Source organism: Oncorhynchus masou, chromosome 2 (genome assembly GCF_036934945.1).
Source record: "Oncorhynchus masou masou isolate Uvic2021 chromosome 2, UVic_Omas_1.1, whole genome shotgun sequence".
NCBI classification, from domain to species: domain Eukaryota; kingdom Metazoa; phylum Chordata; class Actinopteri; order Salmoniformes; family Salmonidae; genus Oncorhynchus; species Oncorhynchus masou.
The window spans coordinates 34,042,557-34,054,516 of NC_088213.1; the positions used below are offsets into that span (position 1 = coordinate 34,042,557).

General features: G+C 40.3%; 2 protein-coding genes and 3 non-coding genes across 5 annotated transcripts; all 5 read right to left on the bottom strand.

The window, feature by feature from the left end:
- Positions 1-2,415: 2,415 nt before the first annotated feature.
- On the bottom strand, positions 2,416-5,492 carry LOC135559408 (large ribosomal subunit protein eL13-like). Its single transcript, XM_064993566.1, has 6 exons — positions 5,389-5,492; positions 4,791-4,908; positions 4,386-4,527; positions 3,739-3,912; positions 3,050-3,106; positions 2,416-2,622 (listed from the first exon to the last, which is right to left on the bottom strand). Exons 2-6 carry the CDS (start codon positions 4,892-4,894, stop codon positions 2,464-2,466), a joined length of 636 nt encoding a protein of 211 aa, XP_064849638.1. The 5' UTR covers positions 4,895-4,908; positions 5,389-5,492; the 3' UTR covers positions 2,416-2,463.
- Positions 2,791-2,870, bottom strand: LOC135506480 (small nucleolar RNA MBII-202). The gene has a single exon (XR_010450511.1). It is a non-coding gene; the product is annotated as a small nucleolar RNA MBII-202 (small nucleolar RNA).
- LOC135506475 (small nucleolar RNA MBII-202) lies at positions 3,432-3,511 on the bottom strand. Its single transcript, XR_010450506.1, has one exon. It is a non-coding gene; the product is annotated as a small nucleolar RNA MBII-202 (small nucleolar RNA).
- On the bottom strand, positions 4,147-4,225 carry LOC135506490 (small nucleolar RNA MBII-202). Its single transcript, XR_010450520.1, has one exon. It is a non-coding gene; the product is annotated as a small nucleolar RNA MBII-202 (small nucleolar RNA).
- A 1,074-nt stretch (positions 5,493-6,566) lies between the features above and the next one.
- LOC135559419 (glycine cleavage system H protein, mitochondrial-like) lies at positions 6,567-11,221 on the bottom strand. Its single transcript, XM_064993574.1, has 5 exons — positions 10,799-11,221; positions 9,091-9,170; positions 8,642-8,705; positions 8,415-8,546; positions 6,567-7,652 (listed from the first exon to the last, which is right to left on the bottom strand). Exons 1-5 carry the CDS (start codon positions 10,947-10,949, stop codon positions 7,555-7,557), a joined length of 525 nt encoding a protein of 174 aa, XP_064849646.1. The 5' UTR covers positions 10,950-11,221; the 3' UTR covers positions 6,567-7,554.
- Positions 11,222-11,960: the final 739 nt, after the last annotated feature.

The following is an 11,960-nucleotide window of genomic DNA, read 5'->3' on the forward strand; positions in this document are numbered from 1 at the left end:
GCTGTAACGTAACAAAATATGGAAAAAGTTCATGGGTCTGAAAACTTTCCGAAGGCACTTGTATACTGAACAAAAATATAAAAGCAACATGTGGATGTCGATTTAGGCAGCCCCCCCCCCCACACCCCTCTGATTCAGAGGGGTTGGGTTAAATGCACTCAGTTGTACAACTGACTAGGTTTCCCCATTTCCCCTTTAAAGTGTTGATCCCATGTTTCATGAACGGAAATAAAAGATCCCAGAAATGTTCCACACACAAAAAGTTTCTCTCAAATTTTGCACACAAATTTGTTTACATCCCTATTAGTGAGCATTTCTCCTCTTCCAAGATAAACCATCCACTTGACAGGTGTGGCATATCAACAAGCTGATTAAACAGCATCATCATTACACAGGTGCACCTTGTACTGGGGACAATAAAAGGCCACTCTAAAATGTGCAGTTTTGTCACACAACACAATGTCACAGATGTCTCAGGTTTTGAGGGAGCATGCAATTGGTATGCTAATTACAGGAATGTCCACCAGAGCAGTTACCGGAGAATGTTATTTTCTCTACCATAAGCCGTCTACAAAGTCATTTTAGTGAATATGGAGGCACGTCTAACTGGCTTCACAACCGCAGACCACTTGTAACCATGCCAGCTCAGGACCACCACATCCGGCTTCTCCACCAGCCACCTTGACAGCTCATGAAGCTGTGGGTTTGCACAACCGAAGAATTTCTGCACAACTTGTCAGAATCCGTCTCAGGGAAGTTCATCTGTGTGCTCGTTGTCCTCTCCGGAGTTCGGCATCATAGCCAACTTTGGTAGGCAAATGCTCACTTTCAATGGCCACTGGCATGCTGGAGAAGTCTGCTCTTCATGGATGAATCCTGGTTTCAACTGTACCGGGCAGATGGCAAACTGCATGTATGGTGTCATGTGGGCGAGCGGTTTGCTGATGTCAATGTTATGAATAGTGTCCCACGATGGAGGTGGGGTTATGGTATGGGCAAGCATAAGCTATGGACAACAAACACAATGGATTTTATTGATGGCAATTTGAATGCAGAGATACCATGATGAGATCCCGAGGCTCATTGTCGAGCCATTCATCCGCCACCATCACCTCATGTTTCAGCATAATGCACAAGTATCTGTACACAATTCCTGGAAGCTGAAAATCTCCCAGTTCTTCCATGGCCTGCATACTCACCAGACATGTCACCCATTGAGCATGTTTGGGATGCTCTGGATCAACATGTATGACAGCGTGTTCCCATTCCCACCAATTTCACAGCCATTGAAGAGTGGTACAACATTCCACAATCAAATCTACGCAAAGGAGATGTGTCATGCAGCACGAGGCAAATGGTCGCACGAGATCTGACTTTTTTTTTTTTTTTTTTAGGTATCTGAACAACAGAACCATCTCTATTCCCAGTAATGTGGAATAAATAGATACAGGCCTAATGAATTGATTTAAATGGACTGATTTCCTCATATGAACTGTAACTCAGTAAAATCTTAAATTGTTGCATTTTACACCCCTATAAATACCAAACTGGAAATCTTAAGGCTAGGATGGGAATCTAGGAATTCCACAATCAACCTTTCCATTGATTATTTTGACTACACAACTCAAAACCACATTTTCATTAACTACTAGAGGACTGGAGCATTGCTCATAAGTCCTTAAAACATACAAGCACACAAGGTTCTGGTTGAACTAGCAGTGAAACTAACGTGAGCCGTATATGTTTCGGAGACGGAATTGACACGCCCTGGGTGCCACATTCTATTGAGATTTTATAGATTTCCAGCTTTGTGAAAGAAGCCATTAAATATTTAGGAATTCCAAGTATGATAAACAAAAACCATTTGAAAGCAAACACTTCTGCTTTACATCCCTTAACCGTTTGAATGGGGTTATGAAATTAATGAAGAGCAGTAAATTTAAGATCAATTAGAGTTTGTGGATGAATTTACTTATACATTTTTGGGCTTGAGGACCATTGTGCTACATTTGACACGCTGAAGACTCAAAAAGCCACTTCCTTGAAAATGTAACTTCCATAGTGTGTACTTCACACTCAGACTGGTTTCCACATACAATTTGAAAATGCCAGGGTGAGGGATCTTCAATGTAGTACAGCTGCCACTTGCTGGTAGTGACTGGGCAAGATGTATTCCATCCATTTGTCTCTTGGGCAACACAGTAAAGACTATTTAACATTAGCATTGATGCCTGTATTTCTATAACCCATCAAATGTGAATTGAAATGCTAACGCATGAATTTTTCTTTTTTAAATGTACCAAAGTTGAGTGTTTAACACCATTGAACAGAAATGTATCCACAACTGCAATAAAAAATTAACATTACAAGATGAGATGGTAACAAACATGACCCTTCAAATTGAAAAATGACAGGTGAAGTTATACACGTTTTTATTTTTGAAAGTTCCATAGAAACTAACGGTTATTTCTTCTTGTCAATACTCTCAGCTTCCGCCTCCTTTGCCCTCTTGGCACGGATGCCGAAGAGACGAGCATTGGCACGGGCCATACGCAGGCTGGCGAAAGCCTTGAAGTTCTTTTCATCCTCAGAAATCACCCTGGCCTTCTCCTTCTTGTGTACCTGCAGCAGAGGGAGAAGAGCCCAATTACAACAATGTTGATGTAAATATATACTCATTAAGAGTAGGGCATTTCAGTCAGAGAAAGTCAAATACAATGAATGGATTAGGTACGAAGTTATTACTCAATGATTTAATTATTTGTACGTCCACTTCTGTAAGTTAAGGCCTAGCACAATCTGGCAGTCATCAGATAATAGGTTCAAAGAGAATCATCAAGGTAATACAGAGATTCCGGAGAATTTGTCATCACTTGACTGCTGAAAGAGCTCGAACATATGTTCAATACAGACTCTAGATACATCCTCCAAATATTTAAATTATGACCTGGTCATCCCACTTATATTCAATAACCCAAATCAGTTTGTTTTAAATAACATGAAATTCCTTTCTTTTGGGTGAATCAAGTGATATGAATGTGATACGTACATTCTTGATGGGCATGACAGCGCCAGAGAGCTGCGTGGCCATCTTCAGTTCCTCCTCCTGGAGAAAGGGAAAGGTTTTAATGCTCACAGGAAAAGTAACATCTACCATGTGCACATTCAAGACAGTGCAATCAACCTAAATTGCTACTGGGGTGAAGAGAAGAGATTTCAAACATTTAATTGCACACCAACTGAAACTAAATCTACAACAGAGCACGTAAACAAAGTCCAGATAACCATGCAGATCAATGTTACTCTGCACAAAATGCAGTAAAACATTTCAAAACCCCCACAGACCAGTTTGAAGCCCAATTTCTACAGCTTAACTCCAAAACTTCCTTGCTAACAGGCCGTTTCAGAAACTACAGAATGGGCACTGGACACATGAAACCGGCAGTCATCAGATAATAGGTTCAAATCTAATCATCAAGGTAGTACAGAGATTCCGGAGATTTTGTCATCACTTGACTGCTGCCCAAGAGATGCTCACAACCCAGGTTTCTTTATTTCAATCACAAGATAATTTTCTGAAATCACGTTTAACAGCAATGTTACGCATGACTGATGAAATCTTCCAACGCAAATATTTATAATCTGAGCCTCAAATGAAGCAATCACTTTGACAATATGGTTATGAGTGTCCCATATATTAATAAACACTCAACCCAACGTTCTATGACTGACACTTACAGTGCTGTCTCCCTTCTTGGGTGCGGAGGCCTTCCTGGGGAAGAGGATGAGCTTGGAGCGGTACTCTTTCAGGCGCTGTACATTGGCCTGCAGGGACTCCGATGACCTGTTGCGACGGCGGGAGTCAACAGAGATGCCAATGGTGCGGGCTGTCTTCTTGTGGATACCGGCAGCCTAGAGTACAAAGCACATGCAAAGCAGTGAACCAAATATTTGAGGACTGTTGGGCATTTAATTGCTAGCCATGCCCAGACTTTTAGGAGTGTGAAGGCTTGCACATAACTCAATACAAGTAGATTGCTACATTCAGACAAAAAAGCCTGTCAAACAAAAATGGGTTAATAACTGGCTTGAGCCCCATGTTATGAAACAATTTACCAGTTTTAAGTTTTCATATGCACAGCACACATTAAAACAAGCAGACATCAGCAAATAGGTTCAACTTGAATCATCAAGGAGGTACAGAGATTCCGGAGATTTGTCATCACTTGACTGCTGTAAAAGGTTATAGTAGTCTGCAAGCCAAAATATATTCAATAAACTCACACCTTTCTTTCAGGCTGTTCAGTCTTACATAACGTACTAACACTTCCTAAACCTGGAGGTTATTATTCACAAAGTAAATGTACTGTTAATATTCCTCTTACCTTGAGCTCCTCCAGGGTGAAGCCACGTCCGGCGCGCACCTTCGTGTGATACCTGATGGTGGGACACCTGACTTGAGGCCGGAGGGGTCCGGCCACAGGACGCGGGGCAATACGACGAGCCTTGATCTGACGGGCCTTTCGTCTGAAAAATGAGGAGTCTGTTCATCACATAGACCTCCGTCACATACATACATACATACATGTCATGCACACAACAAAACTACACCATAGTCATAATTCCATACAGCTAGTTAACCAACGAGGTACATCACATAAACATGCGAGTTAATAGCTGGTAGGTTTGCATACAGCAGACGTTTGAAACGCAAGACAGTTCAACCAAAAGTTAACATTTATCCAACCATTATACTTTACTTAAAACCAATGTAACCAATCAAGGCCTACCTGCGAGTCTTCCTTGCGGGCTGGTTGAACCAGGTGCGCACCCTCGTCTGCCAGTCTTTGTGAAAGTGTGGGTTCAAAAGCATGCCATTCCGGCTGGGTGCCATGGTTGCCTACTTCCCTGAAACAGGAAATTAACACATGTAGAAGCTAATCACATTTAGCAATAAGATCAGCCCATCCAGTGGAGGGGAAAAAAAGAATGCTAAATGCTAGCCAGTTAGCTAGCCACCACGTCCAGGCTAACTGGGGATGCAGCAATTGATTTCAACACAAACATACGTATATTTTACTGTGTTAATAGCTCCGTAATCATTGGAGTTAATTGTCGATAATCTAGATCATTACCGACAGGTTGGTGACAATGAAACAGTTGTAACGTCACTGACAACACAGACATACATGCGTCTGCAACCCAGAAAGGTTGACTGCTAAACCTATCTGGCTTGTCTTTATCTCAACTAACTCATCAATAGTCATATATTCTGAACGAGAACATCATACACGTTGGCAATAAATGCATAAAAGTAACATACATTTTGATATATTGGAGGATTAAGAGCGATTTCGTTTGAAAGACAGTGAGCTTATTTTCACATACCGTCTGAGGCGGAAAATGGCTGAAAGGAAAAAGGAAGTTCTAAAACTGTGCATTGTGGGATATGGCACCCAATGGTAGACGCAATGGTTCGTCAAACGGATGTACTAAAATGCACGTGTGAAGAGTTGTATTAAAACAGATTCAATCATAATCTTCGATTTAAAATATATATCTTGTTCAGAATCCATTCAGATCGAATTAGCTTTTTGTACGCTTTTTGTTAGTATATCAAATCTTCTTGGTTTTGGCATAATGCTAACGTGCTTTTCATACCATAATCAAGCCCCAATACAACACATATTGAAACAACCAGTATGCATGCATGAAAGATGCTTTGTTCAATAACTAATGGTCGTACACTCAAATCTGATTTATTTCTGATGTATTTTTGTAGGTACACCGCAATGGGTCACTGCAGCCCCACAAAGTTACACGGTTCACTTATGGACCTGTTTCACACAGCCTATTTTTCAGAGTATCCCCCAATTTTCCCTTCTCATTGTAATGATAATGAATTACATGTTTTCAATGTAGGAGCATTGTGCATCGAAATATTAAACCCTAATACTATCTTGAAATCACAGTAAAGATATGCAGCACACACTTTTTAAAGTGCACATTAACAGCAACACCGTCACTCTGCTCATTGCGTCAAGACAGGACCATCCTGAGAGGATCTTCTCTGTCCGACAGCCAAATGGTATTCTTCTGTATTTAAGCCCCATTCCCATTCATAGTTAAAGGTTAAAAATAATATAGTCAAAGATTTGCTGTTTCTCTGTTATACTGATTCTGTGCCCACTTTTGCCATTAATCATTGACCAAACCCTCCCCTGCACCTCATCTCTATCTTGATCTAAGGGCAAAAGTCAAGGTGTGCCGAGAGTCAATGTTAGCAACGAGAAGCGGCCAGTATCATCAGCATGTTTGTTTCAGCAGTGCTTCTCTATCCCCTGGTTTTTCACATGCTAGGCATCAGAACAAAAAGGTCTAGTTCAAAGCAGGGTAATTTCTAGGAATAGGTATACAATATATACTACTGTTCCATTAACTGACTGTGCTGATTATATGTTAATAAATCAGTGCTACTGTGTGGATATATTAAATGTGTTAATATCACTGGAGTGTAATGTTCAGTTACCATTAGCTTGAATCACTTGGGTTGGAAAATACAGCAGTATATCAAATCAAATTTTATTGGTCACATACAGTTTAGCAGAGGTTATAGCAGGTGCAGCAAAATGCTTGGCTTCCTAGCTCCTAATGCAGTAAAAGTGTCAAACAAGTACACAAATAATCAAAAACAAGATATCATGAATGTCAGGACAAATCAGTAATTCAAATGAAATCTACACATATATAGGGCTACACCAAAAATATGTATAGCAGTAGACATTAGTGGGCTATGCCACCATCCAGTATATAAATACAGGCGGTGTGTATAAACAGTGTAACAAAAAAAATGCAATATATCCCACATATTCCAGATGTTACCTCAAATTACGAAAATATCCCAAATATAATTGATTCTTGCTTCATTTGTGCTGTAGTCTTTTGTTCTAAAAGGTTATCTTGCTGAAGAATGTGAATCTACAAGTGTGGGAGTCTTTGGAAGTGCCAGGATGCCAGCCAAAGTTGACTAGTCTTGCATTGCCAGACACCAAATTAAGTTTTGACTATTAGCTAATGACTTAAGGTGGTTTATGGAAGTGAATAGTACTGTATTCCATCCTTCCCACCAGATGGAATATAAAAGTCTTAATGAAAAAAACCCAATGGATTGTACGCTGTATTTAAATTTATCTGACTTCATTTCCAACCTGTTGCCACTTGTCTGGATTTTCTTTCAGTCCAAACTAAGCACCTGAAATAATAAATCCTTGATTATTGTGCCAACAGGATTTATCGTTGTGCCAACAGGACATGGGAACAAACCCTTCAGGTTGTCTTGTGGTTTCATCAGCAATAAGCACATAGATGAGCATTGTTAATTAACATTTTGGTTATCCTGGTGATGAAACAATTACAGGCAAAATAAATAGGGCTACTTTACATAATACCATTTGAGCTGAGATTTTACAGCCCGTCCAGATAGGATTAGTGTGAAAGACCTGTAGTCATCATTAAAAAGAATATTTAAAAAAAGAACATGGAGAGTCGAGCAGTCTACTCATCAAGGGATTTGATCAATTTCTCGTAGGAGCCACCGTCCATGAGGCCATCAAGTTCTGCAGGGTTGTCAATAGTCATCTTAATTAGCCAGCCTGGAAGTCAAAGAGCAGGGCAACCATCAGTAACATTGTCAGGATGGGGATTAATAGTGTTGAATGATTATTCACCAACAAAAATCACATAAGGAGGAGGCAGGTACCCTTGCGGTTAAGAGCGTTGTGCCAGTAACCGAAAGGTTGCTGGTTTACATTTTAGTCATTTGGCAGACGCTCTTATCCAGAGCGACTTACAAATTGGTGAATTCACCTTATGACATCCAGTGGAACAGCCACTTTACAATAGTGCATCTAAATCATTTAAGGGGGGGGGGGGTGAGAAGGATTACTTTGTCCTATCCTAGGTATTTCTTAAAGAGGTGGGGTTTCAGGTGTCTCCGGAAGGTGGTGATTGACTCCGCTGTCCAGCAGAACAGAGAAGCTACGTCTGGTAGGGATGGGGTGTGGGGGTGTGGGTGTGTGTCTTTTTGTCAACAACAGCTAGTGTGCAATGTCTAATATTAAAGAAGTCTCGAGGTATTGCTCGCCTGAGGTAGAGTACCTTATGATAAGCTGTAGACCACACTATCTACCTAGAGAGTTCTCATCTGTATTATTCGTAGCCATCTATTTACCACCACAGACCGATGCTGGTTTGAAACCCCAATCTGAATAGGTGAAAAATCTGTCGATGTGTCCTTGAGCAAGACAACCCTAATTTGCTCATCTAAGTTGCTCTGGATAAGAGCGTCTGCTAAATGACTAAAATGTCAAACATACATATCAACCGATTTGTCATGTCACTGTCTTGATACTCACCCCCTTCGTAGCAGGATTTATTCACTAGTGCAGGGTTGTCTGCCAGCTCTGTGTTGATTTCAGTTACCTCTCCAGTCAGAGGAGAGTACAACTCACTAGCAGCCTTCACGCTTTCCAAAGCACCGAACTCCTCTGAAACACAAACAAAAGACATGCAAAACCCTCCTTACTGGCAACAAAGCTCATTTACTTGTGGGAGGAAACTTAAACCTGAATAAAAATCTCACCCATTTGTTCAAGTTTTTGCCCCACCTCAGGGAGTCCACAATACACCACATCACCTAATGCTTCCTACAATGGAGGGACACAAATTCTAACATTTTAGCAGATATTCATATTTGAATTATACCTTGAGGAAAGTCTGGGAAGAATTCTAACGTGTAACTGATTTCATGAAGCATAAAATAAGGCCAATGAAAGTTGTGGTAAACTTAAAGTTATTGCACAAATATCAGATTGGCCCTCAAATTTTAAGTCAGGCATAATACAAGTAATCAATAGTCATACATATGTAAAATTGTATATGTCTTTGTATTGCAGGACAAGGTGCAAAGTCCCAAAATAAATCTCTCAAGACAATACAGGCATTATGTAGACCAATAAATGTCAGATTATCAGTAATTTAGGAACAGCAGCACACTAAATCATTGATTAAAGTATCAACCAAACTACCTACCTGAGCAAAATTGCTGATGCCAACTGTACCAACTCCACCCTCTACTCGTACCCACTCATGCTTGTCTGTGAATTTGAGGGCTGTAAGAATAGACATTCATGTCAGATAATGGGATGCATGTGCATTGAAAAACAGCAGACTAATAAAGTATTAGTACACTACACTGACAAGTTGACACGGCCATAATTTTAGTTTTTCTGTGTTCTATGAGTACACAATCAATTTAGGGTTTCCAAACTCTGGGGAGGGGGGGTAACTTCACTAAGTACCCATCCCAAACATTTCCCTTGATACTGACCGTCCAAAGGACACTAGTGTACTATGGACCAGAGCCAAAAAGTATTGTGCAAAACTACAAACCTAACTTTATATTTTGCCATCATGCAGTATTTTTTGTTAATGTACTGCCCCACATTCAGCCCTGTAATGTCAAACTAAATGCGAATTGTATTACTATCACTATTGTGATGTCAATTGCTCATACAATGTACCAGCATTTTCCAGCTATTACTGCACACAGTATGAGTGGTGGGAGGGAGCACACATATTTAACAGTTCTCTATTGGTTGAAGTAAAAACAAACATCCTTCCTCTAATCTGCTATGTAGGCTGTTCCTTCTATTAAATTAACTAGTAATATTTTATATTATTTTGGACAGATATGTAATCCAGATTTTGAGCAAGAAACATTAAAATATGGTTTATGTAAAACGCTGTCAATCTTTGCCGATATGCTGGGGAGGAATGAAATGCCTCAGTGTCCAATGCTAGCATCAGATCATGCAGGAAAAAAATACAGGTTTGAACCAGATTGAACTGTGCATGATGCTGGGGCACGGCTGGTTTGTCTGAAAGACTCAGGGGAGAGCCTTACCTTAATGGAGATCTTCAATATCATTTAGACTAAAACACCACACATGTATTTGCCATTTGCAGATTACACATGTAGTAAATATGCTAAATATAGATGTATGATCAAATGTTTTACTCCTGACCAGCCCATGTCCAAACTCGTGCGTGACTTGCTGTTAGTAATTATCCTTTACATTGGGGCACGATACAGTGGGTGTGAGTGCCTAACAAGCCTAATGTTTTTTAAGACCGTGGATAGCAGACCCAGCAAATCGTTGCAAGGTCAAGTTAAACCTCTGATATGTTTTACAGTGTAGCCTTATTTAAAAAAATGAAAGCTTTAATCAACCTGGCTACCTTTGGGGACATCCCAGATAGCAGTTTATGGAAAGCGACCATATAATTCAAAATGTTACGGTTAAACCAACCTATCGCGGGAGCGTTGTTCGACAGGCTGGTCAAGGAATCCCAAAATTCCATTGGAATTTCATAAAAACAAATCACTTGATTTCTGTCTGGAAATAACGAGAGAATAGTTTACTTTTAGACCACGTAACGGCCAGCATTAGGCTACTTTTTTTAAATTTGTGCCATCGACCAAACTTTCTTAGCAGTGCATTCGTTCTAAACAGTTTATAAAACTGGATATGCTGATCACCAAATAAAATAAAAACCGTTCATGCTCTCTCTGACGTGTTGAAATGTACCGTGGGAAAGTCACCAAAACAGCGTGAGATTATTCCCCCTCCGCGACTGGAATGTGTAGCCACAGACCCGTACATCAATTGTGATGTTGATAAATCTAGCATGCAACACTGAGAGTGCCAATTTGGGCAACATTGTAACAAATTGTTACCTGTGAACAGTCGCGAGGCCGTGCTCAGTGTCCGTGCGGTGTTTGCCTTCCATAAGGGCGGATTTGCGGATATCTGTACAGGTCGAGAAAGCTGAACCAGTACTGTGGAAAAGTTTGCAGAAAGGCACCGGAACGCTAGTCTCATCGCCATCTTCAGTGTCGGCCGAAATGATTACACATGCAATTGACTGAGTGGAACGCGCACAATCACCATTTGCGCGCTCTCGATATTAAATAGAAGCGGATTTTCTTCAGGAGTTTCTGGAAGTTGGACCGTATTTGCCGATAAGGCTTTTCCTTATATGGATACTCTCAAGGCGTAATAAATGCGCAACAGAATATTTCGGAATATAATAGTTGTTTTCCGCATAGTTGGCAGTGTTAGATTTTCGTCTGTCTATTGGTCTGTCTACTCTGCATCTTTATGGTATTGTGGAACTAACCATAAGGTTTTGGGCACGTTCCTCTGCCCAGGCGTTGCTGAAGAATTTCATATTTTACACTGCCTGGATATGTATTTTAACTGTCAGCTAATCACATACGTTATAACAATCTGTCAATCTATGCCATGGCACTCAACCATTGGTTGATTCATGCAACATCTGAACAGGGGAACGCGATCAATCTCATTATGCTTGGTAGGTTATGACTCTAAATAGTTTTCCCTCCATGAATATTACAGCCCCAACCCCGTCACTGTTTCTTTTGTGTCCGTTTTCCATTGTACTGTAGTACACAACTGTTGAGATTGGGCAACAGTTCCTAGAACATAGTGTTGCTTTCATTAACAATCCTGTTGTGTTCGTTTCATGTTAATTTATTGTGTTCCCGGTCCAAAATGACCGCCCCGTTATAGTTGATCATAATCCATAACAACCCATATATTATGTTGTTAGATCTTTTTTATCAACTTAAGTTCTTGCGAAAATTACACGTTTTGAACTTCTACTTGCTATTTATGGCCTGTAGGCCTCATTGACCTGAGCTCATACAACTCGTTTTTGAGTTAAAAAATGCATAATGTATGGACTATTTTGACTATAACAAATACTCAGATGAAACATATTGTGCTATTTATCAGACTACTTTGTCAAAGTTTAACAAGGACTCTCCTCCTCACCATTGTCATGATTAAAGATAAGGTTAATAGCCTCACGTACAT